Here is a 27967-nt window from a genome sequence, read left to right on the forward strand (position 1 = left end):
GCAGTCTGGAGGCAGAACTCCTCCCCCAGGACTTCAGTCTTTTCTCCAAAGGCCTTCAACTGATTAGATGAGGCTCACCCACAGGATGGAGGGAAGTTTGCTTTACTAAAACTCTGCTGGGTTAAATATTTTCCAGAAAGTGATTTCAGCCCTAGGCGGTTTGGCTCAGTGGATAGAGCATCCGCCTGTGGATTGAAGGGTTCTGGGTTCGGTTCCGGTCAAGTGCACAGGCCCTGGTTGCGGGCTCAGTTCCCAGTGTGGGGCGGGCAGGAGGCAGCCAATCACTGATTCTCTCTCATCATTGATGTTTCTATCTCTCTCTCCCTCTCCCTTCCTCTCTGAAATCAAAGCCTATTAAAAAAAAAAAAAAAGGGTACAGAAAAATCTAGTAATTTTTCTAGATTTAAAAGTTGAAATTACAAAATACAATTTTTTTCCCCAGCAACTTGCACACGTGTGTTTGGCCAAATCTGGATACCATCGCCTCTCCAGCTGACATATAAAGTGAACCATCACACCAGCAAACCACTGGGAGACCGAAGTTTCCCATACTGGTTTGTCCACTCTGAAAAACACCGAAGTGTTTACTTGAGGTGTCATGCAGCCAAGAACATATTCTGGTTCAGAGATACGCCAGCCTGATAAGCTCCTGGTGAACCTGACTTCTTTTCCCAGCTGGGCTGAAACCAGAGTCAGGACACTTACAATGAAGGTGAGTGTGTGGGTTTACCAATACCTCATCACTCCTTGTCTGCTAAGCATTAGCAAGGCTTGGGTGGTCAAAGTGATTCTCAGCTGAGGTGATTGTGCTCCCATTCCCACCCCTGGGGACATTCTGGAGACAATTTCAGTTTGGGGGGGTGGGGGCGGGGGAGGCGGGGAGGGAGAGGGCAGGGCGCTGCTATTTGCATCTAGTGGGTGCGGGGAGGGAGAGGGCAGGGCGCTGCTATTTGCATCTAGTGGGTGAATATCCTCCAATTCAGGACAGCCTCCGGCCAACACACAATTTTCTGGCTCTAAGTATCAATGGTGCCAAGGTTGAGAAACCCTGATACTGTATAGACTTAAGGGCAAAGTAGAAACTTAGTAAACAAAGTAAAGAGCTGGCGCTCTAACCTCCTTAATCATTTTATTTGCATCTACATTTCTCTCTCCAAATACATGATATCAATGGTATATGCCCGTTTAAGGGTTATTTTGAATCTGAGTAAATTTTGTTGTTTGCCAAGTTCCCAACTAAAGAAGAATAAAATTTCTCTGTACCTACTGCTTGAAGAGACAGCTGGAAGGAAGTGGAGAGAGAGAGAGAGAGAGAGAGAGAGGGAGAGAGAAACCCCGTTTCTGTTAAGCAGAAGACAAGCACAAACACATGATTGCGATCAGAACCTGAGACATCACTTCTTGCTTCATCACATTGCTTGGCTCAATGTGATGGGGTCCTCAAACTTTTTAAACAGGGGTCCAGGTCACTGTCCCTCAGACCGTTGGAGGGCCGGACTATAGTTTTAAAAAAAGCTATGAACAAATTCCTATGCACACTGCACATATCTTATTTTGAAGTAAAAAAACAAAACGGGAACAAATACAATATTTGTATTTGCATGTGGCCCGCGGGCCGTAGTTTGAGGACCCCTGGCTTAGGCCATAATTTTGTTTGACTCCAACTCCCTGTTTACTCAACACCAGGCCTTCACAGCTGAGCAAGGAAGGCTGAGGAAAACACCCGCGGCCAACCAGTCTTGCTTTAAATTTATGATCGCTCATCTCAGGAGGGTGGACACGGCTATCCCTGGGCCATCATTGGTCCTCCCACCCTCCTAACTGACCCCTTCATTCTTGATTCTGTTTCCTCAAGCCTCAGGCTTGCTTAGAGGCGTAGCTTCCTACTTCACTGCAGAAAGTTACACAATCAGAAGGGAACTGGCACGAGTTCTCAGGGCTACACCTATGTGTCTCCCTGCATCGATGCCCAAATGCTCTGACTTCCCCCTAACATCATCGACACACTGTCCAGGAGCCATGTGTGCCCTGCCCTGCCCTGTCTTTTACTTAAGGCTGTCCCTCCAGCACTTTCCCCTTTCCTCCCTAGTCGTCAATATTCTCTCTCTCTCTCTCTCTCTCTCTCTCTCTCTCTCCTGGATAATTTGCATCGGTAAACAAGCACCAAAACAAACACATTTCTCTTAATGTCCTTTCTTCTTCCAACTTTTGCCCCTTTTCTCTTTTCCCCTTCATAATAAAACTGCTTGAGTTCACTCTGTAAGATGCTGGCTTCGGGGGGGGGGGGAGGTTGGGGGTTAATGGGGGGGGATGAGGACACATTTGTAATACCTTAACTAATAATAATAATAATAATAATAATAATAATAATAAAAAGATGCTGGCTCTTTGGTTTTACGCCACCGCAAGGAAAAACCGTGAGTCCAAACAGAGACCAGATTAAACAGGCTTTATTGGGAGCACACGGGCGGGTTCACCGGCTCAGAGAGGGGAGCAGGAGAAGCCGCGCCCAACCTGGGCAGGGGCAAGGTTTTATATTTTTCTGAGGCAATTGTTGCTGGCCGAAACTGGTGGCAGTCGGGGCTTTCCAGGCTCAGGTGAAACCTGCGGTCTGTCCTGCGGTTTGGCCATTTTCCGGGAGCCGTTTGTCCGGCAGGGATTTTCCGCCGGGGTGGGGCGGTTTTCAGACGTCAGTGTGGACAGTGAAAGGGCGAGGACTATGCCCTCCATCTTACCCTGGATCCTCCATGTTGGGGCAGAGGCCATGTGCTCAGAAAAGTGCCTTCTTCCCGAGCCCAGGCCCCTGCTGGCCACGCCGGGGATTTCTTTGAACTAACCAATGACAAGCAAGGGATGACCACCTCCTGTGTAACAAGACCCGACTGGCGCCTGGCCAATCGGCAGGGCCCACAGCCAGCTCCCCTCCCCGCACTATTAAAGCCCTGATTTTCTCAAGGGTGGCTCTCCGTTTCCCGTGGCTGTGTGGACTGGAGGCCCGGGTCGGGTTAGCTAACTCAATAAAGGACCTTTTGCTTTTGCATCGGACTGGCTCCCTGGCGTGGTTTCTTGGGGATCTTGAATTCTGGGCATAACAGACAGGTCAGCTTCTCACCTGCCCAAGAGAGGGAGGGGGTCCTTTCGCCCCTGGGGCAGGGTGCCAGCGAATACCAGACACTGGCTTCCTCTATTTTACAGAAACTGCCTTGTGAAGTTCCCCCAGACCCACCACGTTGAGGCATGAAGCGCAGAGATTGGTAAGAGACTGGGTATGGGGAGATGGGCCCAGGTCTGAGCATTTTGCAACGTTCATTGTGCTAAGACCACGAGTTCTAAAATTCTGTAGCACCCGAGGGAATTTGGGACTTGTATTAGCTGCTTTCCCTGTCAACAGAAACTGCTGACTCCCCACTGCGGCTTCCCTTCACATGAGCCGTGACTGCCTTACCTTTCCTAGGGCAGGTCCTGCGCACACCTGCTGGCTGCCTAATGGACCCAGAGTGCATTTCCTGAGCCACCATTCATCGCACTTTGCAGCTCAAATGGCAGGACTCTTCCGGGAATTATTTCCCCTCCCCCCCGCCGGAGCTTCAATGTTAACAACGGGGTCACCGACCACGAAGAGGGGTCTCCGAGGTGTCTGACCACGGGGCTCGGGTCTGACCACGGGGCTCGCTGCACTGCGCCGCCGCCGGGGCCGCCGCGGAGTCAGGGCCTGGGCAGGGCTGGGATGATCCGTGGAGAGCCCGCACCCTGACATCACTTGTCCCACGTGCTTCGAAACCAAAACGGTGTCTTGGTGGGGGCAGTCCCCTCCAATCACCAGGTTTTCTCGAACTCTTTATATTGATTTCAGAGAGGAAGGGAGAGGGAGGGAGAGAGAAACATCGATGGGAGAGAATCAATGATCCGCTGCCTCCTGCACGCCCCACACTGGGGTGGAGCCCGCAACCCAGAATCGAACCGTGACCTCCGGGTTCATAGGTCGATGCTGGGGGGCACAAGCTCTTTCCTTTGCGCACCCGCTCCTGCAACAAACATAACGGGCTCCTGCCAAAGCCGCCGCCTCCGGGGCGCCCCCTCCCCCCGAGGTCTGAGCGGAGCTGGGCCATCGACAGGACGTAGGCCGCCGTCCGCTCCTGCCAGGCCTGGAAGCGGATTGGTGGGGAAGGCGTGGGAGGGGCGTGGCCTGTGTGCGGCGGGGCGTGGCCTGTGCGCGGCGGGGCGTGGCCTGTGCCCGGCGGGGCGTGCCCTGTGCGCGGCGGGGCGGGGCCTGTGCGCGGCGGCGCTCGAGGGGCGTCGGGAGCGCGGCGGGGCGTGCCCTGTGTGCGGCTGGGCGTGGCCTGTGCGCGGCGGGGCGGGGCCTGTGCGCGGCGGCGCTCGAGGGGCGTCGGGAGCGCGGCGCACAGGCTGAGGCGGCGGCGGCGGCCCGGGGAGGCGGTTGCTGCGCGCGGGACTCCGGTCGCTGTCTGAGGCGCAGGCGCCGGGACTCAGCCCGCCTCGGGCCGCGGCTCGCTGTGCGCTCGTCATGGCGGTCAGGCAGCGGCCTTTCCACCTGGTGGTGTTCGGTGCCTCTGGCTTCACCGGCCAGTTCGTGACCGAGGAGGTGGCCCGGGAGCAGATGGACCCGGAGGGGAGCTCCCGCCTGGCCTGGGCCGTGGCGGGCCGCTGCCGGGAGAAGCTGCAGCGAGTGCTGGAGAGGGCGGCCCAGAAACTGGGTAAAGAAGCGGGCGACGCGGCCGGCGCCCCTCCTCCCGGCCCCGGGGCGCCCCCTCCTCCCGGTCCCGGCGGCGGCGTCCGCCTCCCCCGCTGAGAAGCGGGTTTCTCTCCCCCTTTGGTTGTCCCTGGGCGTGGAGAGCCCCTGGCGGGAGGGCCGGGACTTGGGTTTTCCTCCCGCTCCGTCGCCCTGAGCGGAGGCTCCGGCCGGTGCCTTCCAGGTTGTCCGCTCCTCGCCGGGACACGGAGGGGGAGAGCCCGTGCCGCCGGCGCCCGCGGGGGCCTTTGTTTGTTTGTTTGTTTTGCTCTGAGGGCCTCCCGAGGCCGCCGGCACCCCGCGTCCCTGCTGCGTGGTCTCCCGCCCAGGCCCTGCAGCGGTTCGCAACCTGTAGGTCGCGACCCCTTTGGCGGTGGAACGACCCCTGAGGGTCGCCTAAGACCATCCCGCATATCAGACATTTACATGACGATTCATCACAGTAGCCACATGACAGTGATGAAGTAGCAACGAAAATAACTTTATGATTGGGTCAGAACCTCTAAGGGCCAGGGGTGCAGCCGTGGGGGCGAGGGGCGGACCCCAGACCCTGTGCGGGGGCAGGGAGGCGCATTCATCTAGGACTCGGGGGGCTTTAAGTTAGGCTTCCGCCGCCCTTGCCTCCTGAGCTCTGGGTGTCCGGCATCCTGCTGTCCAGCTTCCATCTCACTTCTTTTATATTTTGTTACTGATTTCAGAGAGGGAGAGGAGCAGCAAGGACGAGAGCGGATCCCCCATCGGCCGCCTCCTGCACCCCCCCCCACCCCCCCATGGAGCCCACAAACCGGGCACGTGCCCCCGCTGGGAACTGGACCCTGACCTCCTGGTCCGGGGTCCCCGCCCAGCCACGGAGCCCCCCCACCTCCCTCCCTACCGTCCTGGGGGGGGGGATGTAGCCTGGCGTTTGCCCGTGGTCACTTCCGGAAGATGCCATCCTGCAGCTGTTCCTGCTGCTGCCCAGCTGGTGTGGCTCAGTGGTTGAGCACGCACCCTCCTCACTGATGCTTCCCTCCCTCGCCCTTCCTCTCCGAAATCAGTAAAATAAATAGCTGTTGAGATTTTTTTTTTTTATAATAATACTTGGCAGAGGGGATGTCAGAATAATCTATTCAGTATACGGATGGTCGTAAAATTGTCATTGTACACAAGATAGTCGTCATTTGCCCTTCACTTGTGTTAGATTTGTCTTTTGTTTTTTTAAGCCATGTTTTTAGTCACCGTTAGCATTAACTCCATTTTTCTCACAGCCTTTTCCTTTTCCTTTTTTTTTTTTTATTACCTGGCTAAAAACAGCTTTATCTTTTGTTTGAAGGGGAGGGTTAGCTTTCAGGATTTTGCTGTCAGTGATGCCTGTACAGAGATCTGGAGGGTCTGACGCTGGATCGGGTTTATTTCTGATTTCAGGGAGACCCACGCTACCCTCTGAAGTTGGGATAATAATTTGTGACATCACTACTCCAGGCTCCCTCGACGAAATGGCCAGACAGGCAACCATTGTCCTCAACTGTGTAGGACCAGTGAGTACGCGGCCCTCCTTTGTGTTCGAACAGAGAACCTGTTCACTTAGAGCGGCTTCTGTCCCAGCGGCATCTGTCCCAGCGGCTTCTGTCCCAGCGGCTTCTGTCCCAGCGGCATCTGCCGCGTCATATCCCAGAGGGTCCCCAGGGGCGCCTTCACCCTTTATGGGGCGTTTTCACTTTGGTGATCAGCAGACAGACAGGACCAAAATCCCCTGAGACCGGCCAGCCCTCTGACTCAAGGAACTGTGTGCTGGGTTGTTTTGTTCCTTGGTTGTTTACAGCTATCATTGGCATCTTTTTTCCCCCTTTACTGTATGCTCCGTAAGTAAAAAATGCTGGAGCATGTTCTCCTACTACCCTTTTTATTTATTATAAATTATTTTTCTGCATTACTATACAAATATTAGTTAACAACGTATAAAAATAGAGATTGAAAAAACTCATTTGTTCAGGATTTACTGAATGCTTTTTATACAGGGGTGGGCAAAAGTAGGTTTACAGTAATTAATAAAGTAGGTTTACAAATTAACAGTGCAAGCATAAACCCTGTGTTTAATGTACTCACAACTATAAACCTGTTGCCTGCCCCTGAATGTAAATGCATTAGTCTAGGTACCTGCAGCATAATGGTGAACAAAATAGAATCTCATAGAACTTACAATCCAGTGGGAGAGACAGAAAAATAAGGTTATCATAGTAGGTAGTGATAAATGCTTTGAAGAAAAATAAAGCTGACTAAGGAGATGAAGAGATGGGCAATCAGTGTCTATTGGATGGTCAGGGAAGATCTCTGAGTAATTGACATTTGCCTGGAGACCTGAGAGGTGAGGAAGTAAGCCATGTGAGTGTTTGAGGGGAGGTGTTCCGAGCAAGCCACGCACAGGGTGGGAGTGTGAGGGGTGGCCGAGTTTAGAGTATATTTTAGAGTAGAGCCACCAACTTTTGCTCTTGTACTAACTGGGTGTGAAAGAAGCACTTGGCTTGTGGAATGGTGTGTGTTGGGGACCCTGACTGATCTGAGGAAGCCATCACAATTAGCAGAACCCTGGAGCACCACGCATCTAGAAAATCATTTATAACTTAAAAAATGAAAGCAGGAAGGTTTGTCATCACATAAAAATGTAATTAAGACAGTGCTCATAGAAATCAAGACACTAACATTTTGATAGGTCTATGAGAGGTTTATGCAAATGTGAGGCAGCATTGTTATCACACACACTGATGCAATGTTTTGGTGAGCTTTTAGGGTTATAAGTATGCAGGATGCTCTATGTAACATGTTCTGGAGTAAAGCTATTCTACTCACCATATCTTTATTTTTTTTTTACAAGCTCTCTGTACTGTCTCAGAAGTTAGAAAACAAGTCATAATTCCTAGAATCTAATTTCCTGTTGACAGGTTATTTCCTTCCCCTGACTGCCCCCCCCCCCCCCCCCCCCCCCCCCCCCCCCAAAAAAAAAAACAAATCATGGCCAAGTTTGCCAACCAGCATGAGGCACTGGAGGTCCAGTGCAGAGCCTCCTGGCCGCTCAGTTGATAGGCACTTTGGAACCAGCCCACAGAATTCTAAACTCTCTCCCATTTGTAGCATGTCTGAAAAATTACGCACGGAGCACAAAGTTTGATAAAAGTATATTTAAAACAAGCAGGAAAAAAATAGTTTGGGCCTTGAGGATAACTTTCATCATTCTTTTAACCAAGTAGAGTTAAAATTAGACAGACCATGATTTCAAGTATCAACTTATAAAATGTGATAAATCAGAAAGCAAACAAGAGGACTCTTTTATTTTTTCAGAAAAATATATTTGCATTCAAATGTTCATAAGAAAAGCATAAATTTTAAAAAGTTAAAATAATGTATTTAAGTTGTTGTTTATTTAGACTTATCTCATTCTTAACTATCTTAGGTTCTCTGGTCCTTTGCTTGAGTTACTCTTGTATACACCTCCAGCCAGCGCCTTTGCCCTTTCCTCCCCAGTGATCCGGAAAAAACCTGGTCCTGGTTATTCCGGATCTCTGCTTACTGTACCTGAGTGACCCAGCGTGGCTGGGAAAAGATGCCAGCTGGTCCCACTTGAAATGCGTGACCTAAACCTCAGCACCTCCAGCGATTCTGCTCCATTCCTGGGCTGTTATTCTTTCTCCTACTCTTTGAAGCAGCAGTTTTTTGTTTTGTTTTTTGTTAATCCACATCCAAGGATATCTTTCCATTGATTCTTAGAGAGAGTGGAAGGAGGTGGGAGGGACAGAGAGAGAAACATCGATGTGAGAGAGACACATTGATTGGTTGCCTCCTGCATGCTGGGGATTGAGCCTGCATCTGAAGTACATGCCCTCTACTAGAATCTAACCCAGGACCCGTCAGTCTGAGGGCCTGATGCTCTGTCCATTGAGACAAATCGGCTAGGACCGAAGCAGCAGTTGTATAACTTTTTCCTCACACTTTAGCATCCTGTCCCTTTTTCCTCACTGTTTTCTGGTGATTTTAAAAACTATTTTATTGAATTTATTGGGGTGACATTGCTTAATAAAATCATGTGTTTTAAGTGTACAATTCTATAATACATCATCTGTGTATTTTAATGTGTTCACCACCCAAAATCAAGTCTCCTTCTGTCACCATTTATTCCCCACTTTACCCTCTTCTGCCTCCTCCACCCTCCCTTTCCTGATGGTAATCACCATATTGTTGTCTGTGTCTGTGAGTTTGGAGGTTTGTTGTTGTTGTTGATTTTTACTATGAAAATGGAAAATGTCAGAACAGATGAAGTTCGGTGTTGATAGCATGGCAACCAGGGTCCTTCCTGATGTGGCCCAAGTGTTTCTAGACTCATCACTTACATTACCCTCGACTACCTGTGATTCGGGTATCCTGAACAGGCCCCTTTCTTATACCTTTGCATATCTTTAGGCTACTTTATTAATATTTGATTTCTTAATAACCAAGACTGTATTTCCAAACAGAATGGTATTTCATTCACTTAAGTTTCCAAAGTAAGAATAAATTGTTGGTTTTCTCTATTCCCCCAGTACCGATTTTATGGAGAACCTGTAGTAAAAGCATGTATTGAAAATGGAACTAGCTGCATTGACATCTCTGGAGAACCTCAGGTATGTAAACTGAAACAAACCCACCAGAATTAATAGCCTAATTTTCTGTTAAAGTGGGAGCTATCTAATGCCATTTGGCAGACATTCTAGAAGGTGGTGACTCCTCCTTGGTGTTGAGAGATGGTGCTCCATTGCAGCTTCCAGGAGGGCATGGTGGTGAGGTTTAGCTTCAGTTTGCTGGAACTTTTTCCTGCCCTATGATCTGAATTAATTAAAATAGCTCTGAAAAATTCTTGGAATCTTATTTGGTATCTTTCATTATAAATTCCCTTTTTAAACTCAGACACCTTTACAACATTACAGAAAAATAAATGTAAAATCCCCTCAACCTAAAAACTTTAAATCATATTCATTGAATGCTTGCCACATGCCTGACAATGTGCTAAATAAACATTACATGTAACTTTTTACCATTCTTAGAAAGTAAGTATCATCTTTTTCCCTGTTTTATAGATGAGAAAATTAAACCTTAGGAAGGTTAAGTAACTTGTTCAGAGTCATGCAACTAGTAAGTAGAAAAACTAGGATTTGAATTGAGGTTTGCCTGACTGCAGGAAGTGATGTGTTCATAGCACTAAGCTACTTTAAAACTGTAACTCCTTTAAACTGTAACCTCTAGTCTTCTGATTACTACCATCAGTGTGCCAATATAGTACCTACTTAAAGTTTATTGATTGTTAATGTATATTGGAAAATACCAGGAAAGTATAAATTACCAAAGTTTATTCATGAAGAGGTAGGAAACACAAATGAAACAAAAGCAATTCCTATATTATTTAAAATATTCCAGAGCAGAGAAAATGGTGAAAAACTTGTTATCTCATAAGCTACCATAAAAATAATATAAAAACCTAATAAAGATCCAGACATATAAAGAACTCTAAGTCATAATACAAATTTAAATAATCTAATTAAAATGGGCAAAAGGATGAAAAGAGACAAATTTGTGCAGAAGAATTCCAAATAGCATGGCTCAGTGGTTGGACGTCGATACGATCTAGGAGGTCATGGTTCTGGGCACATGCCCGGGTTGTGGGCTTGATCCCCAGTAGGGGGTATGCAGGAGGCAGCTGATAGATGATTCTCATCATTGATGTTACTCCCTCTCTCTTCCTCTCTCTGCAATCAATAAAAACATATAATTTTAAAAATTCCAAATACTTTATGTAGCTACTCTGCCCTCGGGGGAATTATGGGGACATAATTCCTCGCTCCTCAGTGTGGGCCTTATAGTTACTTCCTTCCAAAGAATACAGTATGGAAAGGAGGGGGATAAATGAATAACATTACAGTGGACAAACCTGAAAAACACTTCCTCAGCTAGGTATTCAAGGTCAACATCAACAGTGATAAACTATTGATAAGATGTACTTTTGATATGATGTCATGACATGGCACCCTATACCCCATGGTCTTCCTTTCAAAAACCTATAACTCCAGTCTCGTCATGAGAAAATCTTGCAATAAATTCCAGTAGAGGGGCATTCTACAAAGTACCTGATCGATACTCTTCAAAACAGTCCAGTTCTTAAAAAACAGTCTGTCACAGTCAAAAGAAGCTTAAGGGGCATGACAGTAAATGTAATGTGGTATCCTGGCTGGAGTCCTGGAACAGAAAAACAACTTTAGGTAAAAGCTAAAGAATCTGAATGAAGTATGGACTTTGGTTAATGATAATGTATCAATTTTGCTTTATCAATTGTAACAAATAATGTAAAAGATGTACTGATAGCAGAAACTGGGTGGGTGGTATTTGGGAACTCTCCTACTTAACGTTTCTGTAAATCTAAAACTTTTTAAAAAATCAAGTTATTTTTATTTTATTTTATTTCTTTATTTGTAAAATATATTTTTATTTATTTCAGAGAGGAAGGGAGAGGGAGAGGAAGAGGGAGATAGAAACATCAGTGATGGGAGAGAATCATTGATTGGCTGCCTTCTGCACTCTCCCTACTGGGGATCGAGTCAGCAACCTGGGCATGTGCCCTTGACTGGAATTGAACCTGGGACCCTTCAGTTCGCAGGCTGATGCTCTATCCACTGAGCCAAACCGGCTAGGGCTCAAGTAATTTTTAAAAACAGGCAAAGGGTTTGAATAGACATTGTTTCCTTCTCACATTCCCTCTTTTCCTGCCACTATTTTTCTATTATATGTATGCATGCATAGATATAGATCTATAATGATGTTCATCTCAGTAATGTGATTTGGTATAACTTTTTTTGCTTTTTTTATATTTTTTCTGTGTTAATATGTGTTTTTATAAGAGGTATTACTTTTGCATTTACAAGTAATTCTGAAAAAGTAATAGTGTAAGATCAGCATCTGGCACATGTGGTAAATGTTTGCTAAATAAATGAAAAACATGTTGACAGTTAATATTTCTCCACAGAGCCATATTGGTTAGCATTTTCAGAGGTTAGTTCTTTTGTCTTTAAAGGTAATCACTTAATACTGGTCGAGATGTTTCTATATAGCTCTGACTCAGACCTTTTGTCCTCAATTTTTAGTTTCTTGAACTAATGTATTGGAAGTATCATCAGAAAGCTGCAGAAAAAGGGGTTTATATCATTGGAAGCAGCGGCTTTGACTCCATTCCAGCAGATATGGGAGTAATATATACCAGCAATAAAATTAATGGTAATTATTGATTAATTCACAATAGTTGAATTTAACAGTAGAAAGCCTTCATGTTTGCAGTTAATGATGAACTAAAACCTGGTTGATTGAGAAAAGAAATATCTATAAATGGGTAATGTTAAAACGCACACTTTGTTTTTAATATAGCTATGCTTATTATAAAATGCTATTGACACTATCGTTTTGTTTTTTAAGATATGGATAGTAGTGGAAGTGTTCTAAAGTGAAGAATTATCCATTGTCTCAATTTCTTATGGTTACAGCTGTAAAATTTCTAGGAAGAAAATTTGGCAGCCATTATAAATTCAAATTTGCTTTGTTTAGGAATTAACACATTTTAAGTTATGATTTATATAGATATTATAGTTAAAGGTTTTAATTTTTTTAACCAACAAAGCTAGAAAGCATTGAAAAAGTTTTTGATATCTTTTTTACCCCATTTATAAACTAGAGGCAATAATTCAAGAATAGAAAACATCATCAGTAGTTTGGTAAAACATGGAAATTACTAATATCATGCATATTTTAAAAGTATTCATTTAGAGAATGACCTAAAAAGAGAATTCCAGCACCACACAAACTGTTCTAGAGCTTAGAAAGATGAAAAGTGTTTCAATTTATATTTAAAAGTTAACTCTGAAACAAAGCCCAACAAAGATAGCACACATAAAAAAAAAGAAAGCTAAAATCAATCTTGCTTGTGAAACAGGTTGTAAAAAGAAAATGCTAAATAAAATTTTAATAAACACCAAGTGACATTTTATTTTTTTTAATTAAATCTTTATTGTTCAGATTATTACAGTTGTTCCTCTTTTTTCCCCCCATAGCTCCCCTCCACCCGGTTCCCACCCCACCCTCTGCCCTTATGCCCCCCCACTGTCCTCATCCATAGGTGTATGATTTTTGTCCAGTCTCTTCCCACACCCCCCACACCCTCCCCCCACACCCCCCCGGAGAATAGTCAGTCCACTCCCTTTCTATGCCCCGATTCTATTATATTCACCAGTTTATTCTGTTCATCAGATTATTTATTCACTTGATTTTCAGATTCACTTGTTGATAGATGTGTATTTGTTGTTCATAATTTGTATCTTTACCTTTTTCTTCTTCCTCTTCTTAAAGGATACCCTTCAGCATTTCATATAATACTGGTTTGGTGGTGATGAACTCCTTTAGCTTTTTCTTATCTGTGAAGCTCTTTATCTGACCTTCAATTCTGAATGATAGCTTTGCTGGGTAAAGTAATCTTGGTTGTAGGTTCTTGCTATTCATCACTTTGAATATTTCTTGCCACTCCCTTCTGGCCTGCAAAGTTTCTGTTGAGAAATCAGCTGACAGTCGTATGGGTATTCCCTTGTAGGTAACTGATTGTTTTTCTCTTGCTGCTTTTAAGATTCTCTCCTTGTCTTTTGCTCTTGGCATTTTAATTATGATGTGTCTTGGTGTGGCCCTCTTTGGATTCCTTTTGTTTGGGGTTCTCTGTGCTTCCTGGACTTGTAAGTCTATTTCTTTCACCAGGTAGGGGAAGTTTTCTGTCATTATATCTTCAAATAGGTTTTCAGTATCTTGCCCTCTCTCTTCTTCTGGTACCCCCATAATTCGGATGTTGGTACGCTTGAAGTTGTCCTAGAGGCTCCTTATACTATCTTCATATTTTTGGATTCTTTTTTCTTTCTGTTTTTCTGGTTGGGTGTTTTTTGCTTCTTCGTATTTCAAATCTTTGACTTGATTCTTGCGATCCTCTAGTCTGTTGTTGGAACTCTGTACAATATTCTTTATTTCAGTCAGTGTATGCTTAATTTCTAGTTGGTCCTTTTTCATATCCTCGAGGGTCTCACTAGATTTCTGGAGGGTCTCACTAAATTTATCAGCGGTTTCTTGAAAATTCTTGAAAAACCTTATAAGTGTGGTTTTGAACTCTATATTCTGTAGTTTGCTTTCCTCCATTTCTGTCATTTTTGACCTGTTTCTTTGTCTTTGCATTTTGGCTGCTTCCCTGTGTTGATAGAGTGGCTTTCTGTGCTAGGTGTGCTATAGGGCCCAGTGGCTCAGCCTCCCCAATTGCGTGAGGTGGACACTCTTGGTGCACCCCTTTGTGGGCTTTGTGCACAGTCTTGTTGTAGTTAAGCCTTGATTGTTGTAGTTATCACTGGGAGGAATTGACCTCCAGGCCAATTGTCTGTGAGAATCAGCTGTGTCTACAGTGGGAGAACTTCTGTGCTGGAGACACCCTTCTGGGGCAAGACCTGCTTCAGTGGGGCTTTGGTGCTCACTGAGTCTGCCCCCTGAGTGTGTCCCTTATGGATCTGAGGAGTTGTAATCTGGATGGTCCCACTCTGAGCACTGGGTACACTGGCTCTTGGATCACTAAGGAGGTGCTAATTTAGCCTCTGCCTGAGGCTACCCAGCAGGAGCTATGGAGAGATCCGCAGATTCCTCTTCTTTGCTTGGGGTTTGGAGGTGCCTAGATGAGGCCCAGCTGTGAAGCAATGCAAGCTGCTGTGGGGCCTTGGGCCTTCTTTTGGATGTTCTGGGTCTTTCTGACCCAGCTGCAGTTTGTTAGGTAATTTTAGTTCTCAAAGGGCCAGCCCATTCATGTACAAAAGCCTCTGCGCACAGCTTGGTTGGGGCGGGGTCTCAGGGAATCAATAGGGAGGAGCAAACAGATATAGCTGATCCTCAGCCCTGCCCTAAGAGGCCCCGAATCTCAGTGTCCCGGTAATCGCTGTACTCTGAGAGAAAGCCTCTCTTGAGTTCCAACGGATGCCAGACAGTCCAGTTTCTCCCTTTATGAGTCTGGGTTCCCAGAGACTCACCCGAAACTGGAGTTCAGAGCAGTTGGGAGCTTGAGACTCCTTCCCAATTGAAAAAGAAAACCGTGTCCTCAGTTTCCAGCCCTTTCCAAGTGCGCCTCCGTACCTCTGCACTTTACTTCCACACCTCCTCTGAGTCTCAGTGTGCTTTTCTCTTTCCTTCTAGTTGTAGAATTTCCACTCAGCCAGCCTTCCTGTGGTTCTGGATGATGTCCGTTTGTCTTTTAGTTGTATTTTTTAAGTGGTTGTGTGAGGCAGCAATTTCAGGTGTTTACCTATGCTGCCATCTTAGTTTCATCTTTTGAGTGACATTTTAGAAGAATAATATATCAAGATAAAGATTTATTAGAAAGTTACATAATCATCATATCAGAGTATCAGTGGTGAAAGCTGTAAGTCCATCTCAATGACTGATTAGAAATTTCATGTCATGTACTGATTACAGTTTTAGAAATTGAAGAATAGAATACTTTCTTAACATAATAAATGTCAGAGAGCAGTAGCCAACCTCATACTTAATGATGCAACACTGGAACCATTCCCAATAAAAAAGAAAAACATGAATTGAACATCTTTAAAATATTTAGTCTTTCAATCCATACACCAGGTATGTCTGTATTGTCTTTTAAGTCTATAAAGTTTAGATGTTTTCTTCATGATAATCCTGCATATATCTTATTGTGGTTATTCCCAAATATTTAAAAGTTTTTGTTACTTTAAATAGGTCTTTTTTTTTTCTTTTTAAAGGAGAGCTAATACTTTAAGGTGTGTGTAAAAACTTTTTTTCAGATACTGAAAGCTAGGAGTCAGAATTTTAACAATTATCCTAGCTGATTTTTGATGCAGGTCGTCCACATTTTATGGCATACAGCCTTATTGGTCCATTTTCTTTCTTAGGACGGATTAGATCACAGAGCCACATATTTAGGCTACGTTCTCCTAACAGCTCTTCCAATCATCTCTGCTGTGATATCCCTTAATGATCTGTTCTTGGTTTTTGCCAGAGGTCAGACTACTGACATTTATGTGTCTATAATTCTCTCCTGCTGTCGCATCATCATTGATGACATGGTTCATTACTTTCTCAGTGTCAACTTTTCTAAGTACCATGTTTTAATTTTTTCTTGGAATTAAACCTAGGAACACTGTCTCCTATGAAATTGATATTTCATTTTTAGCATATTTTGGGATTCAGCCCATTATGCTTTTCTTTTGTCTTACTGCTCTGGAGAATTTCAAAGATTAATTAAATACTTAATCACTGTGCCTATATATTCTCATGGTTACTATAATTGATTTCTCCCCTTTTTTCTGGTTTTGGTTTTCTATATTTACTTTATACTTATATTTTTATTCCATTTTAAAAGTCTTTAAGTATTTTATAAGTCATCACAAAGGCCATTTTGATAGGTTTTCTGTACATTAATTGTATGTTACTATTAATAAGTATTCTTAAAAGCTGTCATATTGGAAAACCAAATAATTTCCATAGATGTACGCTTCAGAACTATGTCCTGCTGGCCTTCTAGGATGAGTGAGCTAAATTGTTGCCTTATTGGGAGATTTTTAGTGTCAGTTTGAATACTAGCAAATATTTTGTCAGTACTCGCAGATAGAGTTTATGCCAAACTACTCTTTCTGACAATTTACCTGGTTCAGCTGCCTTTTAACTCTGTTTACAATAACATAGTAAAACTGTTACCAGTATTGATTTTCTGAATATATCAGCTTTAGGCTTAGTAAAAGCAGTCCCTAAATGAATTAGAATCGTTCATTGTTACTGTCTTGGCAAAATAGATTTTATTTGATTTTACATTGACCATTTTCCTACTCTTGTAGGTACTTTGACTGCGGTGGAAAGTTTCCTGACTATAAATTCAGGACCTGAGGTTAGTTTTCCTCTTTGTCAAGTGCTTTCTAAGTTAATACTAAAAACATTTTGGAAATGATACATGCTTCTTAAAAAAATATTTAAATTAATTAAATTATACATATATTTGTACTTTTTAGTGTATGAAAGTCCCTGTGTTTAATTTTAAAAAATAAAGATACTAGATTGCCGAGAATTCCTTTGACCTAAGAATAGAATTTATTTTTAAAACAACTGCACAATTTGTTATATTAGAATGAATTCCCATGATCCTAACTAACGTTTCTATGGTGGTTCTGCAATAAATTGGTGGTTGTCATCCAAGACAGTTATCACCTTAGTGCACAGTCAGTGCATTTTATTATGTGCCTAACGGGGTTAGGTGCTTTCGTGGCCAAACAAGAAATGCGTGATATAAATACATTTACAGTCTATTTGGGAACATAAGATAGTTGCCATTCTGGGAAGAGACCATGTTTGTGATAGTACTTTATTTTCAGTGGTGTCTAACGAGGCTTCCTAAGTATTTGTTCATTCCGCCCTGGCCATGTAGCTCAGTTGGTTAGATACACCAAGGTTGCAGGCTTTTATATATATAGACTAGGGGCCCAGTGCATGAATTCGTGCACCTTGAAAGGAACTGTGGGCCATGAGGCTGTGGTGGGTACAGGGGCTGGTCTCAGCCCATCCTCTGCGCTCCCACCCGACCCCTCCTGCCGTAACCCCCGGTCCCCTGTCTGCCAGCAGCCCTGCTCCCGCCACTGCCACCCCCACACGCTGACAGCGCCGGCCCTGCTGACAGTGCGGAGCAATTGGGGCCAGGCCAGCAGAGGGTGCGAGCGGGGCCGGCGCTGTCAGCGGGTGCAGCAGAGGCAGCTGCCAGCCTGATTGCCCCTTAGGAGCAGGGGGAGGTGGAGAAGCCCTGAGGGGTGATCGGGGCCAGCAGCCACCACTCGCACCCACTGACTGCGCTGAGCGATCAGGGCCAGTGCTAGGCACTGGCAGCGGGTGAGAGCAGCAGCTCCACCGCCGGCAATGGGTGCGAGTGCTGGGCGGGACTGCGGCGTGCGGGAGCAAAGAATTTCCAGTAACTACCAGAGGCTCACCCCAATGACAGCGACCAGCACCCCGCCCCGTCTTGGTCTGGTGCCCCCGCTCACCTGCTCCACCATCCTGCTGTGGCCAGTGCCCTTCATGTTCTGCGCATGCCCTGTGGTGGTCAGTGCACATCATAGCAACCAGTCGTTCCGCAGTTCGGTCTATTTGCATATTAGCATTTTATTATATAGGGTACTGATGGGCACTTGGGCTGTTTCCAAATCTTAGCTATTGTAAATAACACTGCTATGAACATAGGGGTGCATATATTCGTTCTGATTGGTGTTTTAGGGCTTTAGGATATATTCTCAAGCAGGATTGCTGGCTCAAATGGAAGTTCCATTTTTAATTTTTTGAGGAAACTCCATACTGTGTACTAGGGTTCCTTTTTCTCCACATCCTTGCCAGCACTTTTCATCTGTTGAGTTGTTAATGATAGCCATTCTGACAGGTGTGAGGTCATTTCTTATTGTAGTTTTAATTTCCATTTCTCTGATGATTAGTGACTTTGGACATTTTTTCATAATGTCTCTTGGCCATTTGTATGTCCTCTTTGAAGAATTGTCTATTCAGGTCTTCTGCCCATTTTTTAATTGGATTGTTTGTCTTCCTTTTGTTGAGTTGTATGAGTACTTTATAATTTTTTTTATATTAATCCCTTATCAGCTGTATTGTTGGCAAATATGTTCTCCCATACAGTGGGTTCCCTTTTTGTTTTGATGGTAGTTTCTTTTGCTGTGCAAAAGCATTTTATTTTGATGTAGTCTCATTTGTTTATTTTCTCCTTAGTTTCCTTTGCCCTAGGATATATATTGGCAAAAATTCTGCTACATGAGATGTCTGATATTTTACTGCCTATGTTTTCTTTTAAGATTTTATGGTTTTATGCCTTAAATTTCAGTCTTTTATCCATTTTGAATTTATTCTTGTGTATAGCATAAGTTGGTGGTCCAGTTTCATCTTTTTGCATGTGTCTGTCCAGTTTTCCCAACACCATTTGTTGAAGAGGCTGTCTTTACTCCATTGTATGTTCTTGCCTCCTTTGTCAAATATGATTTGACCGTAATGGTGTGGGTCAATTTCTGCAGTCTCTGTTCTGATCCATTGGCCTATATGCCTGTTTTTGTGCCAGTTCCAGGCTGTTTTGGTTATAATGGCTTTGCGGTATAGTTTGATATCTGGTATTGTGATTCTTTGCCTTTCATTGTTATCAAAGCTAAGATATTAAAAACCTGACTCTCCTGATGGTGTTATTGTCTCCCTTATTCTGCTTATTAGCAATCAACAGTACCTGCACATCTGCCTCGCCGATATTCCTCCTTCTTTTTAAAAAATATTTTATTGATTTTTTTACAGAGAGGAAGGGAGAGGGATAGAGAGTTAGAAACATAGATCAGCTGCCTCCTGCACACCTCTTACTGGGCATGTGCCCGCAACCAAGGTACATGCCCTCGACCGGAATCGAACCTGGGACCCTTCAGTCCGCAGGCCGGCGCTCTATCCACTGAGCCAATATCAGTTAGGGCCGATATTCCTCTTTCAAAATCTTGTGACAAAGTTGGTTTTGAATGTTTCTAAATGACTTTATTCATTCAGACAAAGTAAATAACATATAAGGCAGGACATAATACAGTTATGAACAATCAAAATTATAAATTAAGTTTAAAATATTTACATAATAGAGAATTAAAAGGCCCCCCTAGATGTTCGGTAAAGAAGGTTCAGCTCTGGGACGGTAAGGTCCAGGATTACTTCTTCGCCTGTACTCTCCTTTCTGCCACTCATTTCTTCTTTTTTTAATAACTTAAAAAATATTTTTTTATTGGTTTTAGAGAGTAAAGGAGAGGGAGAGAGAGATAGAAACATCAATGCTGAGAGAAAAATCATTGATCCGTTGCCTCCTGCACATCCCCTACTGGGGATGGAGCCCACAGCCCGGGCATGTGCCCTGACTGGGAATTGAACCAGGACCTCCTGGTTCATAGGTTGACGTTCAACCACTGAGCCACATCGGCCAGGCTATATGTTGAAATTTTAAGGAATCAACATAAGGATATGGATTAGAGAGGCTAATTTTGAAGGAATATGGTCAGTTGAGTGAAAATTATGAAGTGAACTACAATGACTAATTGAAAAGAGCATAAATAATGGTAGAAGGGAATAAGAAAGGGCATTTGTTGGTATAAATATTGAATGTGACCAAAATGAGTGATTGCTGCCCAGCTGGTCATGAAAATTCATCTCAAAATGATCAAATAATGGATTATGCCTTGCATAAATAGAGGTGAACTGTTGTTTGTGCCAATTATATCTTACTTGGTTTTACATTTTAATAATTACTTCTTAAGACATGTTTCTTTAACTCTTTAATTATTTTATTAGGGGTTGTGCATTCATGATGGTACCTGGAAGTCAGCAGTTTATGGTTTTGGAAATCAGAATCAATTGAAAAAACTACGAAATCAGTCAAATCTGAAACCTGTCCCAATTGTTGGTGCAAAATTAAAAAGAAGGTATATTAGTTCAAAAATCTATTTTTTAGTATATCTAGTCTAACTGTTTTGTGTTGATTTGGCTATTAATAAAGTATGCTACTAAGAAAAGCCTGCAGACTAGTTTGTAGTAAGTCTAGAATTATTCTCAAAGATAAATAAAATATAATTAATACCTTACCCTAAGCTTAAGTATGTCATCTCTATATATAAAAACCTAATATGCAAAGTGCCCCCTTGGGAGTTCTACCAACCCGGAGTTTGATCACTCGCTATGACGTGCGCTGACCACCATGGGGCAGCACAGAACAAAGGGAGTCCCTGGCCTGCAGCCAGCAGCCCCTAGGGACCCTACCCGTGCAGAATTTCGTGCACTGGGCCTCTAGTGTACAACAATACATTTGACCCTGGCCGGTTTGCTCACAGTTGTTAGAGCGTCAGCCCTTGGACTAAGGATGGCAGGTTAGATTCCTGGTCAAGGGTACATACCTGTGTTGCAGGCTCAATCCCTGGGGGCGCATGCAGGAGGCAACCAACCAATGTTTCTCTCTCCCCCGCCTCCTCCTTCCCTTCCAGCCTCTAAATATCAATGGGGAAAATATCGTGAGGTTTCATTAATAAATAAAAAAAATAATACATTTATACCCTTGGGAAAAAGTTTTTGACTTTTCACTATTGGTATGAAAATTAAACATCAACTAAATTTTGTACAGTAAAACTATCAACTTAAAGTGTGATAATCTTATGTACTAGTAACTTAATCAACATGTGAATAGCACTCAGAGTTTGGCTGTTGAAATAAGTGTTGTTTTATCATTGTCCTGTGAAATTGATGGGGTGAAACATAGTTAAACTACACGTATTAAGTGCCCACGGTGAAGAATACTCCTCTGTCCACTGGTCTCATGTTTGGGTGCAGGTGTCGAGAATAAAGGACAAATATTGAAATGTTAATTAGAGCAGATCTGCCATCTTCGTTGTTATTACTGCCTTGAGAAAAGTTAAAATAGTTATTCAGAAATGTACCAGTTGCAATGGCGGTCACTGTTACTGGAGAGAATGCAGCTGGCTCTGTCTTGCAGGTGGCCAGTCTCCTACTGCAGAGAACTCAGCAGTTACTCCATTCCTTTCCTGGGAGCGGATGTGTCTGTTGTGAAGCGAACTCAGCGTTACTTGCATGAAAATTTAGATCAATCACCTGTAAGTCTATATGATTTATTTTTTAATAAAGAGCATTCTATGTTTGTTATAGTTTCACTACAGTTTAATTAGGATTTTTATGTTTATAAAGCAAAAAAAGAAATAGCTAGATAATGTATGTTTCGTTTCTGGAAGTTTACAGAGTCAGTAGTTAGTGTAGAGCATTTTGCATGTTATGGGGGTGGTAATGGCCTCACCCCATTGTTCATATCTGGCCTATTGAACACTTGAATGGAACACAACAGCAGCAAGTTCAATGCAGGAAGTCCTGGTTCATAAACCCGACCGTCAGCTGCTGGAGTTCTTTCTGTGCTGGTGGAGATGTCTGGGTTCTCTTCTCTCCTTGCTGCCTCTGAGTATCGCCCTGCTCCTGTTTCTGAGGGAAGCACACAGTTGCTCCATCTGCTGAGACTTGAAGAGGCCACTATCTCAAGTTAAAAGATCAGAGATTTTCTTATAGAAGAGCTTATAACTGTAGTCTGTGCTCTATCAGGTATAATGGCTAAGTTCGGTATGTGATTGAACTTTCTATATATGGATCATGTGGAAGCTAATTAGTATTTGCAACGATTTCTTTTAAAAATATGCTCCCGATGTCTGGTTTCTGAACAGGCTTTCAGAGCATAACATAATCATAAGGTGGGAACGGCTTTTGTTCACATTTATGACTTCAGAGCACGTTCTAAGAGCCGACATTATAACTAGAGTCACGTTCGGACTTCCGTTCTCACCTAGGTCCAGTATGCTGCTTACGTCACTGTGGGAGGCATCACCTCTGTTATTAAGCTGATGTTTGCAGGACTTTTCTTTTTATTGTTTGTGAAGTTTGGCATTGGAAGGCAGCTTCTCATAAGAGTAAGTGGTCTATTTATGAAATTAGACGTACAAGCATTTCCATGAGTTTAAAATAGTTCACTGAGGGCTGTTGTTTTTCCTCCTTTAGTTTCCATGGCTCTTCTCCTTTGGTTATTTTTCAAAACAAGGTCCAACACAAAAACAGGTAACTCTTTCTTTTGTGGTCAGGTCTCTAACATAATATTTTTCCTTCTTTGTTTTTACTTTTCCTCAGTGCAGTGACAATCACAGCTAAGACTTGATGGAGCACTTGCTATGCATCAGATGCCCTTTACATTCTTCACATAAATTAGATTACTTAATCTTCTCAAACACCTCTAGAACTGGGTATCATCTCCATCTTTACATCTCGGAGTGGAACAATAATAAATTACTTGCAGCCTATTTTTGTCTTGGCACCTCAGATACCTAAAACCAGATTATCATATTCTATCAACCTAAAATAAAAAGTACTTGCAGCTTTTGTCCTAACACTGCCTATTTCAGCAGTGCTATCCTGTAAGCCACAAGATAAGACTCCTCTATATCTCCTCCTTGTTCCTAGTCACCTCCGCCCCCCCCCCCCCGCCCCCCCCAGCATCACACTAGTCTTCAAAACTTGCATCCTCAAAGAATTAATGTTTGCTCCATGCTTAAAGGATAACAGCATATTCTGGCAGATAGAAAGTTGATGTTTTTATCAATTGAAAATCTCTCATGTGAAGTAGAATAATAGGTTAGATTGTGTCAGGGGAAATTACATATTTCTTAAATAAACATTTGTTTGGTTTCTTTTTCTCAGATTGATGCTGCCTCATTTACAATGACATTTTTTGGTCAAGGATACAGCCATACCTGTCCTATTGAGAATAACAAGCCCAATATCAGAGTTTGTACTCAGGTGAAAGGACCAGGTATTTCACATATGACTTAAGGATACTTGGGAATTTTATACTGTGTTAAATATAAGGTGGTATGCTATTCTTTTCAAAACAATTATTTTAGAAATATATTTGCACAAATTATTTAAGTATTACTGATAAATGATTCTGTCAAAAGAAGGATTGAAATTATTGGTATAATCCAGTTTTTTTGTTTTGTTTATTTATTTTTTATTTTATTAAATCTTTATTGTTCAGATTATTACATTTGTTCCTCTTTTTCCCACCCATAACTCCCCTCCTTCCAGTTCCCACCCCACCCTCCGCCCTCACTCCCCACCCACTGTCCTCATCCATAGGTGCACGATTTTTGTCCAGTCTCTTCCCGCATCTCCCACACCCCTTTCCCCCCCAAGAATAGTTAGTCCATTCCCTTTCTATGCCCCTGATTCCAATATAATCAGCAGTTCATTCTGTTCATCAGATTATTTATTCACTTGATTCTTAGATTCACTTGTCGATAGATGCGTATTTGTTGTTCATAATTTGTATCTTTACCTTTTTCTTCTTCTTCCTCTTCTTAAAGGATACCTTTCAGCATTTCATATAATACTGGTTTGGTAGTGATGAACTTCTTTAGCTTTTCCTTATCTGTGAAGCTCTTTATCTGACCTTCAATTCTGAATGATAGCTTTGCTGGATAAAGTAATCTTGGTTGTAGGTTCTTGGCTTTCATCACTTTGAATATTTCTTGCCACTCCCTTCTGGCCTGCAAAGTTTCTGTTGAGAAATCAGCTGACAGTCGTATGGGTATTCCCTTGTAGGTAACTGAGTTTCTTTCTCTTGCTGCTTTTAAGATTCTCTCTTTGTCTTTTGCTCTTGGCATTTTAATTATGATGTGTCTTGGTGTGGTCCTCTTTGGATTCCTTTTGTTTGGGGTTTTCTGCGCTTCCTGGACTTGTAAGTCTATTTCTTTGACCAGGGAGGGGAAGTTTTCTGTCATTATTTCTTCAAATAGGTTTTCAATATCTTGCGCTCTCTCTTCTTCTGGCACCCCTATAATTCTGATGTTGGTACGCTTGAAGTTGTCCCAGAGGCTCCTTACACTATCTTCGTATTTTCGGATTCTTTTTTCATTTTGCTTTTCCGGTTGGGTATTTTTTGCTTCTTTGCATTTCAAATCTTTGACTTGATTCTTGTGCTCCTCTGGTCTACTGTTGGGAGTCTGTATAGTATTCTTTATTTCAGTCAGTGTATGCTTAATTTCTAGTTGGTTCTTTATCATAACATTGAGGGTCTCATTAGATTTATTGTAGATCTCATTAAGTTTATCGGTGGCTTCTAGACAGTTCTTGAGAGACCTTAAAAGTGTGGTTCTGAACTCTGTAACTTCCATTGACAATTTTGTCCTGTTTCTTTGTCTCTGCATTTTTTTTATGCTTTCTTGGTGCACCCCCTAGTGGTCTTTGTGCGCAGTCTTTGTTGTTAAGCCTTGATTGTTGTAAATACTGGGGGGATTTGACCTCCAGGCCAACTGGCTGTGAGAGTCAGCTGTGTCTGCAGTGGGAAAACTTCTGTCCTCTGGGGAGGTGCTAATCTAGCCTTTGCCTGAGGCTATCCGGCAAATGGCTCTGTGCAGGGCTTGGGCAGGGCAGGTCCCAGGGGATCTACAGGGCGGGCAGAGGCAGCAGTTATGGCTGCTCTCAGTCCCGTCCCCAGAGGCTCTGCCTCTCAGAGTCCCAGCAACCGCTGCAAACCTCGGAGAGAAAGCTGCCCTCATGTTCTGACCGATGCCAGACAGTCCCGCTTCTCCTGTTTGAGTCCGGGTCCCTAGAGACTCGCCCAGAACTGGAGCTCAGGGCCTGAGCCTCCCTCCCAATTGAAAACGACAACCGCGCCCTCAGCCACCAGCCCGCTCCGCGCGCACCTCCGCACCTTTGTATTTTCCGCACTGCGCCTCCTCTGAGTCTCGTATGCTGTTCTCTTTCCTTCTAGTTGAAGAATTTCCCCTCAGCCAGCTTTCCTGTGGTTCTGGGCGATGTCCGTTTCATCTTTTAGTTGTATTTTTGAAGTGGTTGTGCGAGGCAGCATTCTCCGGTGTTTACCTATGCCGCCATCTTGGTTCCTCTCCAGTTTTATTAGTGTATCTCCCCCTCTGTTTTTCTTTTTCAGGATGATTCAGTAATCTGCATGGCAGGTTTTAATATTAAAAAGAGAAGGGGCTGGTTGATATCTGTTTGGTCCAAGGCTTCTTTGGTCTTTGTAATTACCCTGATACTGTTTATAAAATGGGTGTATACATGTGCATTTTTCTGGGGAGGGTAAAAACTTTTGTAAGGTTGTTAAAAGTAAGTATCATCCAAAAAAGTTCTAGAACTTTTCCTGTAAATTTTAGATAACTATACAGATAGTCCCACTTATGAATCATAGTATAATTGTAAGTCTAGTTACTGTCATCCCCGATAGGTTACAAGAGGCTCGTTTTGCAGTTTTCATCAAGCAAGAGGGAAAGATGTCTTTGTATCTTGCCCTTTTTTCAGATTCTCGTCTGAGTCACTGAGATAAGTTGACTGTGTTTTTATTACCTGACAGGAGTGTAAACACTAATGCCCCAGCTGGTTACAGTGACTTCTTCTTGAAGTGAGACTTCCCTTAAGTTACTCAGGGTTTGTTTTTTAAGAAATTGAGTCCTTTTTTAAGTGAAGTGTAGTGCATTCATGGAGAAACAAGAAACCCTAGGATCATTGACTTTGATTATTATCCAGAGGCAGTGCAATGTGGGGTAAGAGCCACCTGAGTGCAGTTCTGGCTCAGCCACCGCCTGTCTGTGAGTTTGGACTAGTCACTTACCCTGGCTGTGCCTCAGTTTCCTCATCTGTAAAATGGGGACAAAAATAGAGCTCACCTTAGCACTATTGCTGAGGAGAATCAAATGAGTTTGGTAAATTTAAAGCACTTAATACAGTTCCTAATACTTCATTAGGTACTATGTAAATATTAATTATTATTTTTGTTACTGAGTGAACAAAGTGTTTATTGAGATAATTCTGTATACCTAGAGTTAGATCTAAAACCTCCTATTTGATTTTTGGGCGTTTTGAATGCATATTTTATGAAAACTTTTTCTTTGTTCAACTGTTTTCTGCAGAGGCTGGCTATATAGCTACCCCCATAGCCATGGTCCAGGCAGCCATGACCCTTCTAAATGATGTCTCTAATCTTCCTAGCGTGTAAGTCTGGTTTTCTTCTAATTTGAGGGTCGCTTTTTCATGTTATGTTTTAGCTTATTTTGATTTGATTTTCAGGCATTGGGTCTGCACATAAGTGTTTACAGTTCCTTTGATACAGAGCTAGAGGTAAATTAAACTTGTGAGAAGGAAAATCCCTTATGGACCTCTGGAAACAGTGCAGAGGTAATGGAGAGGAGACAGAGATTTTTGAGGGCCGATGAAGGTGACTTCAGTTCCCTGAGAGCACTGACACCAGTGTGATTGATTCCTGGCATCCTGGTGAGATGATTATCAAGGGGACTGTCTACTGGAGCATTGAGCTGTTACCTACAAGTAGGCCAGCTTCACAAAGGAACAGAGGCCCTCAGGCTCAGAAGTAAATAAGTAGGACCTAAAACCTGTTATGTTAAGTCATAAACAGAAAAATTATATAGAATGAAACCTAATTAAATTTTTTCAAATAGTTGTATACCCTTTGAATATATTTAGCATTTACATTTCAAGAAACATTTTTTCATTCGGTTTCAGTCCTCTTTATGCTTTATTAATCATTGATTATCTAAATTTATTCCGCTCAGGTCTTTATTTATCCTCCGGGTCAGAGGGCTGCCTCTAAGCGGGTGGTTCCCCTGTGGGTGGCCCTCAGTGTGCCCCGCGCACACTGTGTTGGGAACAGTCGCACTAGTTGCCGCACTGGGCACCAGCTTCCCCCTGAGTACTAGCTGCTTGCTTATTGGCTGGTTTTAGGAATGAACCCAAACGAGCCCAGAACAGCATAAAAGAATCAGGTTTCCGTGAGCTGTGCAGGGATTTGATAGCTGGTCCTCGGCAAGTCACTCCGCTCCAGCAGAGGGAGGGCCGAGCCTGCGTGGCTCACTGTGGCCTCGTTATTGTCTTCCAGGGGCGGCGTCTTCACACCTGGAGCCGCTTTCGCCAAAACAAAATTGATTGACAGACTCAACAAACGAGGCCTGGAATTTAGTGTCATTAGCAGCTCGGAAGTCTAAACAATTGAAGATTTTTCTGAAGTCATAAAGCGCATGAATTAACAGCTTTTTTATTTGAAATTCTCCTGTGAGCCTGTCTGGCTCTATGTGGAAAAGATTACCAGATCTAAAATATGTACACATTAAAAGCAGGAATTATACTAGCTTGCCCTAAATTTCAAATCTTACCTGATTTTGTGATTTTATTGCTTGTGAGAGAGAACTAATATTTGACTGACTTTTTCATTGAAGAATTCATGGTCAATTTTTATAAGTGAGCTGGCAGATCAGAGGGTGGGAATGTCTTATCTGTGTTGCTAACAGATCCCTTAAGGAGGCACCCAGGCTGGTCGAGGCCTCACTGCTGATTTCCTTGCCATGACATTGAGTGGATCTTACTTTCTAGTGAGTTTCTCTACCCATGTGTGGCCCTTGGCTAAGTGAAACTGTACTTTGTTACTTTAGCGTAGTTTTCACCCGTCTACACAGATTGATTTTGGACTTACCCAAGTTGCATAATAAAGGATTGTCAATTGAATGGTGG

At 43.3% G+C, this 27967-nt stretch overlaps 1 protein-coding gene and 1 long non-coding RNA gene across 2 annotated transcripts; both read left to right on the plus strand.

Annotated features, from left to right (window-relative positions):
• The first annotated feature begins 447 nt into the window (after positions 1–447).
• On the plus strand, positions 448–3755 carry LOC118678764. The gene is made up of 3 exons (XR_004975012.1): positions 448–712; positions 3196–3254; positions 3455–3755. It is a non-coding gene; the product is annotated as an uncharacterized LOC118678764 (long non-coding RNA).
• Positions 3756–4376: 621 nt separating this feature from the next.
• SCCPDH (saccharopine dehydrogenase (putative)) lies at positions 4377–27966 on the plus strand. Its single transcript, XM_036354702.1, has 12 exons — positions 4377–4715; positions 6155–6267; positions 9301–9381; positions 11890–12019; positions 16672–16721; positions 20183–20313; positions 21375–21492; positions 22228–22347; positions 22436–22492; positions 23129–23240; positions 26356–26437; positions 27339–27966. Exons 1-12 carry the CDS (start codon positions 4526–4528, stop codon positions 27442–27444), a joined length of 1290 nt encoding a protein of 429 aa, XP_036210595.1. The 5' UTR covers positions 4377–4525; the 3' UTR covers positions 27445–27966.
• The last annotated feature ends 1 nt before the right edge of the window (position 27967 follows it).

The sequence above is a fragment of the Myotis myotis genome, unplaced genomic scaffold (genome assembly GCF_014108235.1).
Source record: "Myotis myotis isolate mMyoMyo1 unplaced genomic scaffold, mMyoMyo1.p scaffold_m19_p_21, whole genome shotgun sequence".
NCBI lineage: Eukaryota > Metazoa > Chordata > Mammalia > Chiroptera > Vespertilionidae > Myotis > Myotis myotis.